This window comes from Staurois parvus, unplaced genomic scaffold (assembly GCF_062004578.1).
Source record: "Staurois parvus isolate SC_StPar_1 unplaced genomic scaffold, SC_StPar_1.0 ptg000173l, whole genome shotgun sequence".
Lineage (NCBI taxonomy): Eukaryota > Metazoa > Chordata > Amphibia > Anura > Ranidae > Staurois > Staurois parvus.
In genome coordinates, this window is record NW_028317969.1 from 1987152 (window position 1) to 2006295 (window position 19144).

General features: G+C 45.3%; 1 protein-coding gene across 1 annotated transcript in view; it reads left to right on the top strand.

Moving 5' to 3' along the window:
* The window catches only part of CAPN5 (calpain 5), a 176651-nt gene that overhangs the window by 141472 nt on the left and 16035 nt on the right, over positions 1-19144 (top strand). The window contains exons 6-11 of the mRNA XM_089676752.1: positions 86-279; positions 2154-2231; positions 4826-5021; positions 9204-9326; positions 9715-9911; positions 13220-13341. Coding sequence (XP_089532878.1) covers positions 86-279; positions 2154-2231; positions 4826-5021; positions 9204-9326; positions 9715-9911; positions 13220-13341 — 910 coding nt within the window. The remainder of the gene's footprint in view (positions 1-85; positions 280-2153; positions 2232-4825; positions 5022-9203; positions 9327-9714; positions 9912-13219; positions 13342-19144) is intronic.

The following is a 19144-nucleotide window of genomic DNA, read 5'->3' on the forward strand; positions in this document are numbered from 1 at the left end:
CTGATAGGTTCCTATAAGTAGCACCTCTAAATACAAACTCATTCCATTGTCTGAAATCTGTCTGTAAATGTCATTTCCTCTCTAGGCAACTTCGGCAGCTGACATGGAAGCGCGGCTGGCTTGCGGCCTGGTGAAGGGCCACGCCTACGCTGTGACCGATGTCCGGAAAGTGCGTTTGGGCCATGGATTGCTGGCATTTTTCAAGTCTGAGAAACTGGATATGATCAGAATGCGCAATCCATGGGGTGAACGAGAGTGGAACGGGCCATGGAGTGACAGGTAATCCTGCACCAATCACAAAAGGGTTGCTGAACTTTTCTGGAAAATGTGTGCCACCAACAAAAACTATGAAGGTGTTCTGAGTGCCACCTCACCTGGTAAATCAGATTGTCCAATGTGATTAGGCCACTCGCATCGAAAATAAATCGAGGATTGCTGATATCTTGACCTCACCTTCAGCAAAATGCTGGCTGCCTGGCTGCCTCTGGGTTCACTGACCTGAAACAACTATGTATATCGCGTTTAGACTTTACTAGTTCCAGGTCAGCGGCTTCTAAAATATTGAAACCAGAGGATTGGCATAACAGCTAGACAGGAAGGAGGGATAAGCAACTCCAGGTAGTATTTTTTAAGGGTTCATTTAGGGCCGATTCACACCAGGAATGCACGGTGCGGTTCCTGTGCGGTTCACATGCAGTTCTGTGTGGTGTGATTTCAGCCTATTCATTGAATGGACTGAAATCAAAGCGCGCCACACCAAAAGTTGTGCATGCACTGCCATTGCAAACTCACTAAACCCGCACCGCATGGTACTTTTGTACCATGCGTTCTGGGGCGGGCAAACGTATTGCCTTTGCATCCTGTATTTGGGGTGTTATTAACTTAATATTAACAGCCGCTGAAGATTGCAACTGTTTTGGATGTGGTGCGGCAAACGTTCATGGAACACTGGTTTCCCGCAACACATTCTGGTGTGAACTGGCCCTTATACCATAATCCCCGCGCTCTGGTTGTATGCGAGTTTACATGTAATTGTAATGCATTTCCAGTGCATATTTGGCATATAAGAATAGGCAACTGAGCTGCTGTTTTACCACCCCACGATCACCCAGCTCAAGCTAACGTGGCAGCCTCGGGGGTTAGGTGGTACACTTTGTGTCTGCGTCAAAAGTTGTCCCTCTTGTCGTGCTTGGCAGACAGTACCACCACCTAACATGACCCATTCAAGTGAATAGGGCTGCAACACAACCACCCTGCAATCGGTTGCGACGTGGTGCTGCAGGCTTTGCAGGTTTAAAAACGGGCATCCAGGAGGTGACAAATTGTCTAGCATCTACCTGCCCTCTGAAAAACAATCCACTACAGACCTTACAGTGATATTAGTGCCAGACTTGGTGTTACTAAACCCAGGACCCCGCATTCACTATATCTGGTCTCCCCGGACCCCGCATTCACTATATCTGGTCTCCCCGGACCCCGCACTCACTATATCTGGTCTCCCAGGACCCTGCATTCACTATATCTGGTCTCCATGGACCCTGCATTCACTATATCTGGTCTCCCAGGATCCAGCATTCACTACATCTGGTCTCCCAGGACCCTGCATTCACTATATCTGGTCTCCCACAGTACACAGAACATTCAAATGCAATTATTTTAGTAAATATAACCTGCTAAATACCTTTTCTCATCAGCAGTTAGAGCAGTCTTGTGACTTTTATCAGTGTCCAGCAGAGCACTGGTTAAAGCTTGTAGGAGCAGTTTTCATTCTGCTCTGATTGTCCTATGAGGCTGCATAAACCATGACCCTCTGTCTGACCAGTGCTGATTGGCTCCGTGCTGAATGCATGCACCCTCCCACAGAAAAAAAAAATGTCTCTGGCAAAACACATCAATCTGAGTATGCACAGAGTGACTCCTAGAGCTCAGTACTATCAGCAGATGGATTGGGAACAGTAGAAGAAGGGGAGGATCAGAGAAGACAGGATCAAACAGCCTTATTACACAATGCAGAGTATTAACCCCTTAGGTTCCACAGTGAGAATAACAAGAACGCTTTACTGCTTATACAGACTGATTTTACTGTTGTGGGTTTAGTAATATTTTAAAGAAAAGGTGGATCTGTGTCATGCATCTGTCTCTTCCCTCCACAGTTCAGAGGAATGGCAAAAAGTGAGCAAGAGCGAGCGGGAAAAACTGGGAGTGACAGTTGAGGATGATGGCGAATTCTGGTAAGTCCTCTACTAGTACAAATCTTTGGGTATTTGTATGTAAAATGATGGTATAATATAACACATTGACTAATCGATGTACAGCCCTATGTATACTGTGTGCACCCATAACTCTGATAGGAACATGTGCAGCAATTGGAATTTCAGCACGTGGGCACTACTACTTCAAAAGGGAATTCTAGAGTAGATCTGAACCAGGAAGAAAGACCACTGCTGAGGGGCTTTCCTCACTCTGTTCCTGCATGAACTGTGGTGGTAATATGGTGACCGCGTGGGACATCAGCACGCCGATTGTGAGGGTGTTGTATATTGATCAACTATTTTTTGCTTTTTCGCTGCTTTCACGCTGTCTGGTTTTGGGGGCTACTCACCCACACCTGCTCGCCTGTCAGATTAGCACCTGGCGGCTCCAGCCAAATAAACAAGCTATTTGCAGTGTACAAGCTTTAGCACCCAATGGATGAGGCCAAAGTGGTGGGCCCCATGCAGGATGAGGGGTTCCAGGGTAGTCTGGTTGGAGAGGAGAGAACTGATTTACAGTACTTTCTGGATTGTTAAGTTCTCATTTGAGACCCAGAATTCAGAGGCTCAGAGAGACTTTGGGTTGGAAAGAGCTTCAAAACCCTGATTACAGGGACTTTGGTCTAAAAAGGGTTAACACGCTTGCAGTTAAGGCCTGAAGTCAGATAGCACCTATCCAGGGGCGGACGGACCATTTGGAAACTCGGGCACTACCCGCGGGCCCAAAGTCAGTAGGGGGCCCAATGAGATGCCCCTGGTACCTTTTTCATAGGCTTTTTTGAGTTTGGGCAAGGACACAGGGGCCCCATGATCCCCTATTGCCCGGGGGCCCCATGAGTTGTCAGTCCGCCCCTGCACCCATCTGTTAGGTAGAGTGGTGTAGTTCTCAGCTGTGGCTATCTAGAGACATAGATTTGTTGAACTTCTGCTTTCTTTGCGGTACGCCTGACGCAAACAGGAGCCTCGTGTGGGACTGGCACATTGGTGATGAGCCGTTATATTGTCTTGATTATACCAGGATTATTGATGGTTTGCTTTATTTTTGCTGAAGAACACTGATTTGTATTGTTGCTAGAGTCCAATAAAGACTGCTACTTTTTACAAGTGGCTGGATGGTGATCTCAGGTCCTCCAGACTACGATACATATTGTACCGTCCACTTTCCTGTTTGAAAGCGATTCAAAGTGGTTGACTTTCCTACGAAATTGAGAAAGATCCTTCTCACTTGCAGTCTAGATAAATAAAATATCAATGAAGGGGAAGCAGGTTTGAAAAACCACTCTTCATTGCCTTTAAGGTTTGATGAACATTCTTGTGCATCACATTGACTTTAATGTAAGTTTGCCCACTATTTACCCGTTAAGAGGTTCATTTTAGGCATTATTTGTATCTAATCAGAGCACATTACAGACCCCTAATCTAATTTAACAATCATACAAAAAAACACCATTCTAGGTTTCCCCAGTAGATACTGAGGCCCTCTTCCCCTATTCCCTTGGTTTTTAACTGTGTAATGGAACCGACCCCGACAGTACTTCCGGTAGAATACCGTTTCCCTGTCCGAACACCGACCATAGACACCACAGCGGACCAAACAAGACTAGACAACACCAATCTTGAAGTAATCTAGAAAGTAGACTAGTTTATTTGAATACAGATACAAGATATATGCACTCAGGGGACAGTCCCCCCTCCCTGCATAATGACACAAGGCGGGGCAATTTACATTTAGTAACAAGAGACACACAGGTATTCAAACTTCACACCAGCAGACAGTCCCATCAGGAGGGAGGACTGCTGGAGACACCCCCCCCCCTAAGCTAATACACATACATCCCATAATAGTTTGCTCCCAAGCAAGACAAACAATAGAACAATGGGATGCAGCCACATAACACCAAACAATACACAATCCCCACCCCACCTATCTTCTAGACATGTCTACACAATATTAGGACACATCACCCTGTACCCCTAATAGGCATAGGGTGACTTACACATAAGAGGGATATGGGGAGCTGAGACAGGGGTCTCCCCACCTCTCAAAAGTGAGCTGGGTTCCATGGGCCCCCCACCCAAAGTGACTCCCGTCACAAACTGCTTTTTCAGATATCTCCTAGACACATAGAGGGAGATTTACTAAAACTGAAGCATGCAAAATCTTGTGCAGCTGTGCATGGTAGCCAATCAGCTTCCAGGTTCTATTGTCAAAGCTTAATTGAACAAGCTGATTGGCTACCATGCACAGCTGCACCAGATTCTGAGTACTCCAGTTTTAGTAAATCTCCCCAACTAGGTCTCCTTCCTCTTTAGGTCTTCTTCCAGCATTCGGTAATGCTCAAGGATTCAGAGAGCACCACGGACATGATGATGTCAGCACCACTCTTAGTGAGCAGTCCCTCATGTCCAGCACTCACAGTATGTCCTCTGTCTGCCTGGTTGAATGATGTTGAGCAGAAAACTGAGGACTTGTGGGAGAATTGAATAACTGCTGGGGAAACTATATTTAAAAAAAGAAAAAAAAAAAGCCTGAGGTTGTTCTTTAAATGTTAATAGGTTTTGGTGTTTTTCAGGATGACGTTTGAAGATTTCAGCAAATATTACACGGACATCATCATGTGTAGACTCATAAACACGTCCTATTTGAGCATTCACAAGACTTGGGAGGAGTCTGTACTGCGGGGGGCTTGGATAAGGCATGATGACCCTCTAAAGAACCGGTCAGGGGGCTGTCTCAATAACAGGACAACCTTTCTCCAGAACCCCCAGGTGAGAACCAACCAATGGTACTTCAGTAGGGAAGCCTGGTCTGTGTGTTCTGTTGGCAGAGATCTATCTTCTCCAACGTTGAGTCCACTGAAAACTGACAGATCATTTTGTGGCATGTTTAAAAGGCTAGATTGTGGAAAAATATGGGGTTACTGGGGGAGTGGCTAGTCATGGTTCTGAGCGGACACGTGTGACGACGTTCCACAGGACCTTTACAATGTACCTTCTTGGACCCCCAACGGGCTATTGACCTCATGCCAAAACCGAAAAAGGCGCAGGGAACCCCCTTTGATTCAACATCGGTGGAACTGAGCTGCTGCTTCTCCTAGCAGTCAGTAGGAACTGCCAGACTGCTAACAGCCAAAATGGCGCTCCTCTTAGTTTGGACACCATTGTCTGGATACTTCACCACTTCGCCATTCACTGTCGATCTTTTATTCCTTCGTGAATAACCCAGCGGCGGACTGTGTCCCACCATTTTTACAAAAATGAGAGAGGGAATTGAATGTGATTTACAGAGGGGTTGGGTTCTCTTCTTCACACACAGGTCCCTTCATCTCTAGTAGACAACAAGAATTTGGTTACAAATTGTTGACCCAGTGGCAGGGGCGGACAGACAACTCATGGGGCCCCAGGGCAATAGGGGATCATGGGGCCCCTGTGTCCTTGCCCAAACTCAAAAAAGCCTATGAAAAAGGTACCAGGGGCATCTCATGGGGCCCCCTACTGACCCCGGGCCCTCGGGCAGTGCCAGAGTTTCCAAATAGTCAGTCCGCCCCTGCCTAGTGGTATAGGATGGAATCATTTTTCCATAAGGTCTTTCCGTTGGCTTCTCCCCTATGTTGGCGATGTCTTCAGGACAACGGCACATTGCTCTATATCTTCTGGACGTGTCGGCGTATATGCCCATTGTGGGAAGACATCAATAGTCTGACCTACAGACTTACCAGCATTACACTGGAATTTTGTCAGGAGGTATTTTTATTACATACCACCCCACTTTTAAGGCGCAGATCTAAAAAAAAATCCCTTTTGCTCCCTGCAAAAGTGAGCATTCCCCAAAAATGGAGAAGTGTGGATCCACCAACAGTTGGACAATGGATAGCCGTAGTTACTGAAATAGATGATATGAAATGCTTGACGGCTGAAAAGTAAAGATGAGCAATTTCTCAAAAAATGGTTTTATTGTCACGATTTCCATTACACACGTGGCTATACTGTATATTTGGCAGATACGGTTTCCCAAGATGTAATGAGCCAGGATTGGCTCGTTCTTCCCTTTTCACTGATCCATAATAGTCCTTTGAACCCCTCTCTTTACCCCCATTTTTTTCTTGCCCTCTTCCCCCTTTCTTTTTTTCTCTCTCTCTCCTCTTCCTTCCCCCTGTTCTGGAACCTTTCTTCTCTTTGGTGTGTCCTCTACCTTGTCCTTATTGGACCTTTCTGTGCTCTGTTTCCCCACTTTTATTGTTTGCTTTGGAAAATAGTCCTCCCAGCTTTTGCATAGGTTGGTGCTTAAATGTAGATCTTATACCTACATGTGGAAGTCATATGGGTAAGTCATCTGTCCCTCTTACTTGGGATTTGATGATTCCTAGTATCATAGTTACATAGTTAGTCTGGCTGAAAAACGACAAAAGTCCATCTAGTTCAACCATAAAAAAAAAAAAAGTTATAATCCCACACCCACAGTTGATCCAGAGGAAGGCTTGTCGGGGTTGGTTTTTGTAATTTCGATTTTTCGTTTGCCTGCTGAGTATGTACCATTTACAGTTTGGGATAAGCTCAGTTCCTTCATGTTGGATTTAGTCTTTTCTGCTTCAATATTGTTCAAAAACATTGGGGATTACTTTCATGAATGATCATGCACAACGACCTTGATTTACAAGCATGTAGAGCATGTTCACTTTGAAAGTGAATTTTTACATATCTTGGTAAATATGGTGAAACAAAGTGAAAATTCTTTTTGCAAAGAATAGGCAATCATGTGCAAGGAAAACTAAAAAAGAGCTGGAATTCTGCATGCATTCTGCTTTGGATGATTGATGTCAGCACAGCTTCACCTTGCGAAAACAAAGAATGCTGCTCTCCGAACCCAACCGGAATGTAGATGAAGATGTCAAACGGCCTCAGACAGCGCTGCTCCACAAACCACATCTACTGATGCATTTCACCCCACGCATAGGGGCTCTGTCACAGAGTGACCAAGTTCCGGTGGGTGGGCGGGCGCAACACGTTTGGAGGGGGCATGGTTTGTGTAACAGTGCTGGATTAGACCTTTGACATCTTCATCTATACTGCAGTCAGGTTGGGAATGCAGCGTTCTTTGTTTATACTACCCTGTCACTGCTGGATGAGTGCGCTTAACACCGGCACCCCATTTCTGAGGATCGGGGGGGGTCACACCTTCCCTCTTGCTTAGAGCGGCGCCTTATACTCCAAGCCCTTTTACTGGGTCACGGTGAGTAACAACTTCACCTCGGTCACCAAATTAATCAAATTCCCTTTTTGGCAAACTAATTTTCCCTTAGCTTAGTGAATAAGGTGATGTTGTGCTGACTTTAACCCCTTGACGCCGATGTAACACAAATATGCGGCCTCACAGAACTGGGCTTTTTTCCATGGGGCCGCATATTTGCGTACCTGTCTTTGTTCTGGGAGCGCACCACATAGCGTGTTACCAGCACAAAGACCGCGGTGTCACTGAGAGCTCCGGGTCCCGTTCTAATGATCAGGACCCGGGACTCCAGATTCCAGGGTCACATGATCGCTGTGATAGCCTCTGATTGGCTATCACAGTGATCAGTCACTGTACAGCCCGGCCCCCTTGTTTTTTTCTCTTTCTATGAATGGAGGAGAGAGATACATTTTCTCAAAAAAAAATATATATATATTAAAAAATAAAGAAAAAATACCTAGATCAAGGTTTGATCTAGTTCGGTGCCAGGGTAAGTGTTTGGGTCAGGGTCAAAGCTCAAAAGGTCAGAGTCAAAGGTCAGGATTAAAAAAAAAAATAGTGTGTTTTAGATAAAAAAAAAAAACACAAAACAAAATGCGCACTATTGTTTCTGGGCTGTACTACGGGTGCAAACAACACATAACATACATACATACATAATATCGCTGCAATCGTCAAGAGCTGGAAAATTTATTTTGGGTTGCTCTTTGGTGGTAGGTTATGGTAGTAACAAGAAACACACAGCTACATTAAAGAAACTGATTTTTTTTTTTACTATTTTGAGCCAGTTTTCCTTTGATTAATAAAAAAAAAAAAAGGAGATATCCATTACCATTTACCACCAAATGAAAGCCCAACCCTGGGTGTCGGATCCTCTCTCTGGTGTGCGGCCTGTCCCCGGACTCTCCCCGGAGCTCCTCCCCCTCCCGCTGGGTCAGCAACTCCGGACATGAAGCTTCGCCTTGGTCTCCTTTTGGTTGTTCTGGAGAGACTTCTGAACAAAACCCGCTAAACGATTTCCAGGACTCCAGTTGGATAACGGTTGCAGAGCAGTCTCCGATCCAGAGGAGGGAGTCCCTTCCCATGCTGTCTGGTCCATCTAAAGGGGGCTTCCTGCAGATCCTTGGTCAATATATGATTCAACACATTGCGCTTTTTACTATGTGCATCTGGTGAGTGCGCATTTTTTTATCAATTCCCTGCACGGATTAAAGTCACATGGAATAATCTGATACCACCTGTGCTACAGGATTCATGTGCAGCACAATTTTCTGACCGGTGTTTGTCAGACCCTCACCATCATATGAACACTTTCTTTGTTTTATGACTTTCACAGCCGCGCTTGTTTATTTGTGCTCATTGCAGCGTTTCATTCACTCCTGTGTTATCACTTGTATTTAATATCTTCATATTAATAATATTTTGAGTATTAATTTTTTCAGCACTGCACCAAATTTTGTTTGTGTTTTATATAAGGTCTTCGGTTTCTTTTTAGTGCATTTGCTGCTGACCTCATCAGAGTCTTGAGCGCTCACTGTTCTTGTCTTCAGTATTTAACTATGTAATATCGCACTGCACTCGCACTCCAAACCGCATGTAAAGTGCGCATCTCATCCAGTCTCAACCTAGGCTTAGTCACGTGCGAGCAAAAATGTATTTTTCAAATTTTTTTGCTGGGGTGACTTGCATCTCACAGACCTGTATGTCTTGTCTATTCTCTCCAGTTTGTGTTCGATGTAAAGAAACCAGAGGATGAAATTCTCATCTGCCTACAACAGAAAACCAAACGGACCACACGGAAAGACGGGAAAGCGGAAAACCTAGCTATTGGTTTTGATGTGCTTAGGGTGAGATTTATATCCTCTTATCTTCCTTTCTGTAAGGAAAACAAATCGCATACACTTTGGGGGCTCGGTCAGGTGCGTTCAGGCATTTGATGGTGTCAGCCGACACCAGTATTATGGGGTTACCTGCCATAGCGCTATGAGAAGAATGCACTCAAGACATAAACCAGGCAAATCAGCGTAAGGTACAGCCATGACTGGGGGATCATTGATGGTAAAATCTCAGCCATGGGCTTGAAGATGGCAGTAAGGACCCAGCAGGGTTCTAGACCCTGTATTGATTTATTATAAAAGTTCCACCTTTAAACTCAAGATGACCTAGTCAGATGTTTAGTGATCTATCATTAGTCCTGGTTAGCATTGGTGGGGCTGACTTGTCTTCTTTGAGCAGGTGGAGTTGAACCGCAAATACCGCATGCACACAGTCCAGCCGAAGGTCGCCAGTTCCATCTACATAAACTCGCGCAGTGTCTTCCTCAGGACGGAGATGAAAGAAGGTCGCTATGTCATCATTCCCACCACATTCGAGCCTGGAGCAACAGGAGACTTCCTCCTCCGAGTCTTCAGTGATGTGCCTTCAAACTGCTGGTAAGAGCCTTGGATTTCATAATGTGTATTGCTGCTCCACCGGATTGGAGAGCCTGAAAAATGGGTCTTCTAAAACCCCCAAAGGACAATGGTAAACTAGGTAGATATAGACTCTTCAGTGCTGCAGAATTACATAGTTACATAGTTAGTCTGGCTGAAAAATAGACAAAAGTCCATTCAGTTCAACCATAAAAAAAAAAAAGTTATAATCCCACACCCACAGTTGATCCAGAGGAAGGCAAAAAACCCAGCAAAGCATGATCCAATTGATATTGCTGCACTTCAACATACTAGGGAGATAATTTTCTTCACTGTAGGTGGCACTCATCCGCAGTGGCCATGCAGATGGGGGAGGAAGACAAGAGAAACCTAGTTCCTCTCTGGTTTCCTTGGTCACAGGGAGGCAGCTATCCAATTGGATGCTGGTGCCGCATGTGACTTTGGCAGCCATCTTGGATCAGGTAGAGTCCATTTAAAGAGAAATATGGCATTTTTGTTTTTTTTCTTCAAAATCATACTTACTTAGGTGGATGCTGCATCTGTACCCCGCCGGCTCTAAGGGTGACAGTGATTGCATGACTGCTGATCACTGAGTTCTCACAACCGCTGTCTGCTCTGCCCCCCCCCACCCATGCTCACTGGAGCTCTGGGCTGTGGAGGGGGAGGGAGCAGCTGGCATAGGCTCTCAGCAGATCGCTGAGAGGCTGAGCGAGATGCCGCTTCAGACTCTGGGGTGGATCCTGACTTTAAAGTCAAGATCTTTCCCCAGCATGGTCCGGCTGAGACCTTTGGCTGTAGTTCTCCTTCAAGACTCTGGTGCTCAGGTTTGGCACAAATTTTGCGAGTGGCTAGTGTAGGGACAGGTCCCTTGTCTTGCCAGTACTTAGAGTCAGGAAAAGGTTCTGGAAGAGTAGGGAAAGTACAGGGACTTTGCTAACCTTCCCAGAAGCTCCCCCATTGGCTACGGACCGGCCAGGCTGCATTCCAGTCCTCGTGGCAGATGCTGTTGCCTTCTCCGGGTCTTCAGTCTTCTGTTCCTTCACCGTTACACTTTGCAAGTGGTCATGGTTGTGTTGCCTCCAGGGGCGGACTGACCATTTGGAAACTCGGGCACTGCCCGAGGGCCCGGGGTCAGTAGGGGGCCCCATGAGATGCCCCTGGTACCTTTTTCATAGGCTTTTTTGTGTTTGGGCAAGGACACAGGGGCCCCATGATCACCTATTGCCCGGGGGCCCCATGAGTTGTCAGTCCGCCCCTGGTTGCCTCCCCACCGGGCCTGTTATGTACTGCTTTTTACCCACCGCATCACGCTGCACCTACCCACGTGCTGTCCATGTTCCTTGCACCACTTCCAAGAGTGACTCCTGGTCATCCATCATTGCAATCTATGCTTGAACCAAACAGTCATCTCTTTGTGATGACGTCACGCTGCTCAGTCTTCTGGAGTCTAAAAGAACCCATCAGTAGGCAGCCAATAAGAACTGTCTACGTCAGCCAGACAGTGACATAGACACCCAATGAACCATCCTCCTCCTCTGCAGTGAAGAAGATGGAAGACTCTGGTCCTGGTGCGTCATGTGTCCATGGATTTAGGTAAGTGAAAGTAAATGTTAGGTTAGGTTTTTATAAAGTGACCCTGTCACACAGTCGCTTCTACACACAAGACAACCTATAGAAGAGGCAATATATATCTCTTTCTAGAGGCCTGTGTGTTGAAAAACCAAACATTTGCTGTTCCCTGGCAGATGTAAACCTGTAAGAAGGTAATTTGTAGCATATCAGACAGGGGCGTCCCTAGGGTTGGTGAAACCCGGTGCGGTAACACTTGGTGACTCCCCGTCTGATGATCCCCGCAGGATGGATCGGATCTGCGGATTGTGCATAATGGACCGGAGCCCGATCTATTATCCTCCCCAATCCGCAGATCCGATCCATCCTGCGGGGATCATCAGAGGGGGTGTCACCAAGTGTTACCGCACCGGGTTGCAACCTATACGTGGTTAACCGATCTCTCCACGAGCTCCACAAAAAGGTAAGTTATAAAGCAAGTGACGATCCCCGCAGGATGGATCGGATCTGCAGATTAGGGAGCATAATGGATCGGACTCCGATCCATTATGCTCAATCCGCAGATCTGATCCTTCCTGCGGGGATCATCGCTTGCTTTAAAGCTCACCTTTTCGTGGAGCGGGTCCAGTGTCACCCCGTGCTATTGGTGTCACCCGGTGTGGTGCGCACCCCCCACACCTGCCTAGGGATGCCCCTCTCTCAGACACTGTATGGATATCGTACCGACATGAGAAAAAAAATGTCAGTGATTAAACTGACGCAGGTTGGTATCATAAAGAAAAAAGTCTGGGCTTTTTTTCCAGTGGGAACATGGGGGAACACAGTTCCAATACTGAATGTATGAAATGGCAAGGGATGCTGGGGTGTGATGCTGAGTCTATTGTTGCTGGCTGCTGGGGGACCTATTGTCTCCAGGAAAGTCTATTGTTGCTGGGGCAGGGGATCAAGTTGTTGCTGGGAGGGAAATTGGGAGGGTGTCTGTAGTTGCTGGTTGATGGAGGATCTGTTTATGCTGGCTGCTGGGAGATCTATTGTTGCTGGAGGGGTCTGTGGCTGCTGGAGGGGTCTGTGGTTTTTAGACCTGTTTTTTCTTGGGGGTATTTTGCTGCTGGAGGGTCTATTGCTGCTGGAGGGGATCTATTGTTGCTGAAAGAGGGTCTATTGTTGCAGGAGGGGGGCCTATTATGGCATAAGGGGATCTATTGTTGCTTTGTTGCTGGAGGGGGGTCTGTTGGTCTGTTGTTGCTGGAGGGGTGTCTATTATTTGCAGGAGGGGTGTCTATTATTTGCAGGAGGGGTGTCTATTATTTGCAGGAGGGGTGTCTATTATTTGCAGGAGGGGGGTCTATTATTTGCAGGAGGGGGGTCTGTTGTTGCAGGAGGGGGGTCTGTTGTTGCTGTTGGGGGGTTCTGTTGTTGCTGGCTGCAGGGAATCTATTTTACTGCATTTCTTGATATCATTAACTAATCTCATACAAATTATTTAGCACCACAAAATGATACTTAGCTCTGTATTCTCTAAAAGGGGCGGTACTGGGAGGTGAGTAGAGGGAGGAACCAAGGGATGGTGCTCAGGGGTGGGTAGGGGGTGGAAACAAGGGGTGACTCGGAAGGAGAGAGTATCTGCACCTATTCTTTGAGAAAAAAATTCCTTATAAAAGTTATGTAAGAACTAACTGTTGTATATCTGCAAAGTAAAAGTCTGACATTGTTAAACATGTGATTGTTCCTCTGTTTAGCGAGCTGACAGTAGATGAGCCACGAAAAACATGCTGGTCAGGGATGTGCGGGTACCCCCAGGTGGTGTCTCAGGTGCACGTGGTCAGCGCTGCAGGACTCAAACATCAGGACTCTGAAGGAGGTAATAGCATGGTGTATGCTGCAGCAGTATCCATTCTAAAGTTTATGTTTTATTTATCATTCCTGGTTCCTTCCTCCAACATGCTAATGTAAGTTTAAATAAATCCTTCCCTTTTCCATTACATTCCTTATTTTAGATGTGATGTCATCACTTGATCTCTGTGCACTTCTATGCAATGCAGGCAGATCATGGTTGGTGGGAGGGACCTCCAGGGTGCTGTACATAGCTTCCTGAAAACCTCACATTACCCTGCCTCGGTACTCCTCAAGAACCTGCAGCACGCTGGCTCTTTGCAGGAGTTATGCAAATAACAAAAATGCCTTGATGGGTGCGATGGCAGCCAAGAGGAGTGGGTATTCCTAGGCAGGGGCGGACTGACCACTCATGGGGCCCCCGGGCAATAGAGGATCATGGGGCCCCTGTGTCCTTGCCGAAACTCAAAAAAATCCTATGAAAAAGGTACCAGGGGCATCTCATGGGGCCCCCCTACTGACCCCGGGCCCTTGGGCAGTGCTCGAGTTTCCAAATGGTCAGTCCGCCCCTGTTCCTAGGTAGGCTGCATTTGCATGAAGGCTTACCTAGAGAACGACCACAGCCTCTTAAGACTGAGAAACTGGAACCCAATCAAAGAAAGCGGAGTGGGTGGGGGGAGGCAAGGACAGTAAGGCTGGGGAAGAAAGAGCTAGGTGATGGTGGATGTCCTCCAGTCAGAAAATAATCCATCCTTTTTATAGTTTGATAGAGAAGGGAATGTCCCATACTCAATGTTTTCCAATTATATCGATTCATATATGTGCGACTTAAAGTTGCAGCGACTTCAAAGTAGTCCATGCAGTACTTTGGTCCAACTATAATGCATCTTGACGGCCATAGACTTCAATGTTAACCCTCAAAAGCTGCATGAAAGTTGTACCTGAATGTTTTACATGCGACTTTGGATGGATGTGACTTGTCGTCCCTCTGCAAAGTTGCACGACTTTGGAGTCCTACAAGTGTGAATGGAGCCTTAATGTTATCAGTGCAACAGTTGAGGACCAGTCAAAGCCAAAGTCAACAGCCAAAGTCGCATCCAAGTTACATCCATCCAAAGTTGCATTGTAAAGCCGCAATGGAAATCACACGACTTTGGAGTCGCACAAGTGTTCATGGAGCCTTGCAGTAATCAGTTCTGGCTGCAATGTAAGTTTGTTGCATAAGGCCAGTCATAAATGGGTCCAAAATCGACCGATTGGTCATCCGAAAATCGGACCGAAGAATAATTGGCCGATTTTCGCCCTGTTAGGGCTCGTTCCCACTAGGCTGTTTTGCCAACGCTTGCCAAACGCCCCTATAGCGTTTGGCAAGCATTGGTCCGGCGTTTGCGGAGCATTATTATTGCTCGGCTAACGCCGCATGCGCGGTTTAGCGGCGGTTGCTAGGCGTTTGCCGAGCATTAATAACGCCCCACAAACGCCTATAATGCAGTTTGAGTGGTGTTACCGCTCCGCAAACGCCCCGCAACCGCGTCGCAACCGCACCGCAAACGCCGGCCGGGCGTTTGCAGAGCAGCACCATAGACGAGAATAGGAGGCTTCAAAGCCTCCTGACTCGTCCAGAGGCGTCCGTTTTGCCGCGACGCGACGCAAACGCTCCCGTTAGAACAGCACCATGTGCTGTAATGTGCAGAATTGGCAGAGGCGTTTGGGAAGCGGTAAAAACGCTTACCAAACGCCTCTCTGCCGCCTGCACACAACGCTAGTGTGAACGTAGCCTTAGTGAGTCAATGGCACTGTCCGATTTTTCCTGGTTCCTCCCCTTTTCGGTGATCAGGCATGTTGGAAAATTCGTGAAAAACGACCGATTTTCGACTCAATGATGGTCAAATCGTACAATTGTTTTTCCGAAAAGAATATGCGCATGAGCCGTGACCTGGAAGGAACAGAAGTTTTGCCTGTTATATGGGGTGAATGACTTGGTCGGCCGATTTTTGAAATAAATGATGGTATCATCGGATTACCGAACAAACGACGTTTCCGATTTTGGGATGAAAAATCGTTCAGAATTTGAACCATGCATGGCCTGCATTAGGCTCCATTTACAAAGCTTACACACTAGGAGAAGGATGTTTATTTTCAGAAAAGTGACAGTTATTTTCAACTAAGGCCGATAAGATTTGAAAACGACAGTCACATGGCTCAACCAAAGTTACTAATCCAGGTGTTAAAGTTTAGCAAATTCGAGCCTAATGCAGGCCATAGATGGGTCGAAAATCGGCCGATTTTTCGGCCGAAAATAAAATCGGACGATTTTCGGATCGTTAGTGGGCGATTTGGTCGGCCGTTTTTCGGTATTTTGGCCGGTTTTTTTTTTCGGTAAAGTTGGAAAATAATCGGCCGATTTTGCCGATCGGCCGATTTTCGCGGCAATTAGTGGGCAAATCGGCCGATTTTTTTATCGATAAAAAATCTGCGCATGAGCAGTGACCTGCAAGAGGAAGACAAAAAGATGAAGAGGAAGAGGATGAAGAGGAAGAGGAAGAGGATGAAGAGGAAGAGGATGAAGAGGAAGAGGATGAAGAGGAAGAGGATGAAGAGGAAGAGGATGAAGAGGAAGAGGATGAAGAGGAAGAGGATGAAGAGGAAGAGGATGAAGAGGAAGAGGATGAGGGTGAAGAAGAAGAAGAAGAAGAGGATGAGGGTGAAGAAGAAGAAGAAGAAGAGGATGAGGGTGAAGAAGAAGAAGAAGAGGATGAGGGTGAAGAAGAAGAAGAAGAAGAGGATGAGGGTGAAGAAGAAGAAGAAGAAGAGGATGAGGGTGAAGAAGAAGAAGAAGAAGAAGAAGAAGAAGAAGAGGGTGAAGAGGGTGAAGAAGAAGAAGAAGAGGGTGAAGAAGAAGAAGAGGGTGAAGAAGAAGAAGAAGAGGGTGAAGAAGAAGAAGAAGAGGGTGAAGAAGAAGAAGAAGAGGGTGAAGAAGAAGAAGAAGAGGGTGAAGAAGAAGAAGAAGAGGGTGAAGAAGAAGAAGCAGAAGAAGAGGGTAAAGAAGAAGCAGAAGAAGAGGGTGAAGAAGAAGCAGAAGAAGAGGGTGAAGAAGAAGCAGAAGAAGAGGGTGAAGAAGAGGGTGAAGAAGAGGGTGAAGAAGAAGAAGAAGACGAAGAGGATGAAGAAGAAGAAGAAGAGGATGAGGATGAAGAAGAAGAAGAGGATGAGGATGAAGAAGAAGAAGAGGATGAGGATGAAGAAGAAGTAGGATGAAAATAAGAGGAATTCCAGTCCAGCAAAAAGTGTCTCTGCAGAGAGCTCCGCTATTTCTTTGACAGTTCTCTGACAGTTCCTTGACATTTACAGCGGTTGCAACATTGTATCTATTTGTTTCCGAATAAAAACATCTGTATCCTAAATGGAAACAAATATATACATTGTTGCAACCTCTATAAATGTCAAGGAACTGTCAGAGAACTGTCAAAGAAATAGCAGAGCTCTCTGCAGGGACACTTTTTGCCGGCTCTAGACGGGATGAAAATCGGCCGATTTTTTTTTTACCATTGATGGTAACGTCGGCCACTTGAAACTCAAGTGGCCGACGTTTCCCAAACTCAAAAAAGCATCTGAAAAAGGAACCAGGGGCATCTCATGGGGCCCCCTAATGACCCCGGGCCCTCGGGCAGTGCCCGAGTTAACAAATGGTCAGTCCGCCCCTGGTCATATCGGTGCAGTTCTGACTTGGTCGGAGCCGCACCGATTACTAAAGCAGTGTCAGATGTCTTGCAAATGGCACCATAAATCGGCATGTCATCCGACTTTGAAATTGTGTGACTTCACTGTAAGTCGCACGATTTCAAAGTCGGGATCGTGGTGACTGGGGTGTTATGTGTTTTTGAAGAGCAGCTAATTACAATGTATCATTTTTTGTAACAGCAAAATTGTCAAATGTCATTTGGTTGATCTCTTGATTACCAGGATCACTCCTTGTTTCCCTTTTTTCCCTATTTCGTTTTTCTTGGCCAGTTTGACCAGTGACAGAAATTATGGCACTTTGTATCTACAGCGGCAGTATTACAACCCCTTAAAAATGGTCATTAATCAGACTATGAAAGAAGCATTACTTTCAATTTTTTTCTTTTGTGCTCTTGTTACAAGTAATTAAATAATTTTCGGTGGTAAAAAGAATATATATATATATATATATATATATATATATATATACATACATACATACATACATACATACATACATACACACACAGCAGGTAAAATAGGTATTGAACCCGTCACCGTTTTTCTCGGTAGATATATTTCTAAAGGTGTGGCAGCACAGTGGCTAAATGGTTAGCACTTCTGCCTGGCAGTACTCGGGTCATTGGTTTGAATCTCAGCCCACGGCACCACCTGCCCGGAGTTTGCATGTTCTCCCTGTGCCTGCGTGGGTTTTCTCTGGGTACTCTGTTTTGCTCCCACTCTCCAAAGACATGCTGGTAGGTGAATTGGCTCCTGTCTAAATTGTCCCTAGTATGTGTATGTATGAATGTGAGTTAGGGACCTTAGATTGTACGCCCCTTGAGGGTTAGGGACTGATGTGAATGTACAATATATATGTAAAGCGCTGTGTAAATTGACGGCGCTATATAAGTACCTGAAATAAATAAATAAAGGTGCTATTGACTAAAATTTTCACCACATGTCGGTAACAACCCATGCAATCCATACATACAAAGAAACCAAAATAAATAAGTTTAGAAATTACGTTATTTATAATAAAATGGAATGAAACTGAGAAAAAGTATTGAACACATGAAGAAAGGGATACACAAACAGGCACGACACCAGCTGAAATCTATCAGTAACTAGAAAGCAATCCTGCCCCTTGTTAGTGCTAATTAACATTAACTGGTTCAGTCTGAACTGATGGCCTGTAAAAAGGTGTCTCATTAGCAAGGTGTCATCTCATGATGGGTAAAAGCAAAGAGTTCTCTCAAGACCTTTGCAATCTTATTGCTGCAAAACATACTGATGACATTGGTTACAAAAGGATTTCTAAACTTCTGAATGTACCAGTGAGCACTATTGGGGCCATAATCCAGAAGTGCAAAACATTATTTCACCATAAACCGAGATAAATAGAATTATCAGAAGAGTTGTCCAAGAGGTCCACTTGTGGAGAGATTTAGAAAGACCTGGAATTACCAGATACAATTATTTCAAAGAAAACAATAAGTAATGCCTCCAACCACCATGGCCCCGTATGCATGCTCACCACTCAAGACTCCATTGCTGAAGAAAAAGCATGTTGAAGCTCGTTTAAAGTTTGTTGCACAACATTTATACAAGCCTGTGAAATACTGGGAGAATATAGTCTGATCAGATGAGACCTCTTTGGATGCCATAATACACATCATGTTTGGAGGTCAAATGGCACTGCACTACACCCCAAAAACACCATACCAACAGTGAAGCATGAAGGTGGGAGCATCATGGTGTGGGGCTGTTTTTCAGCATACGGTACTGGCAAACTTCATGTCATCGAAGGAAGGATGAATGGAAAAATGTGTGTGTGTGTGTATATATATATATATATATATATATATATATATATATATATATATATATATATATATATATATATATATATATAGATCTCTCTCTCTCTCTCTCTCTCTCTCTCTCTCTATATATATATATATATATATATATATATATATATATATATATATATATATATACACACATCTATCTACAGTGATAGTAATACAACACATTTAAATGATTACTGGTTAAATTGGTTAAACTGTGGGAAAACAAACTTTTTTTTCTTTTTTACTTTTGTGCTT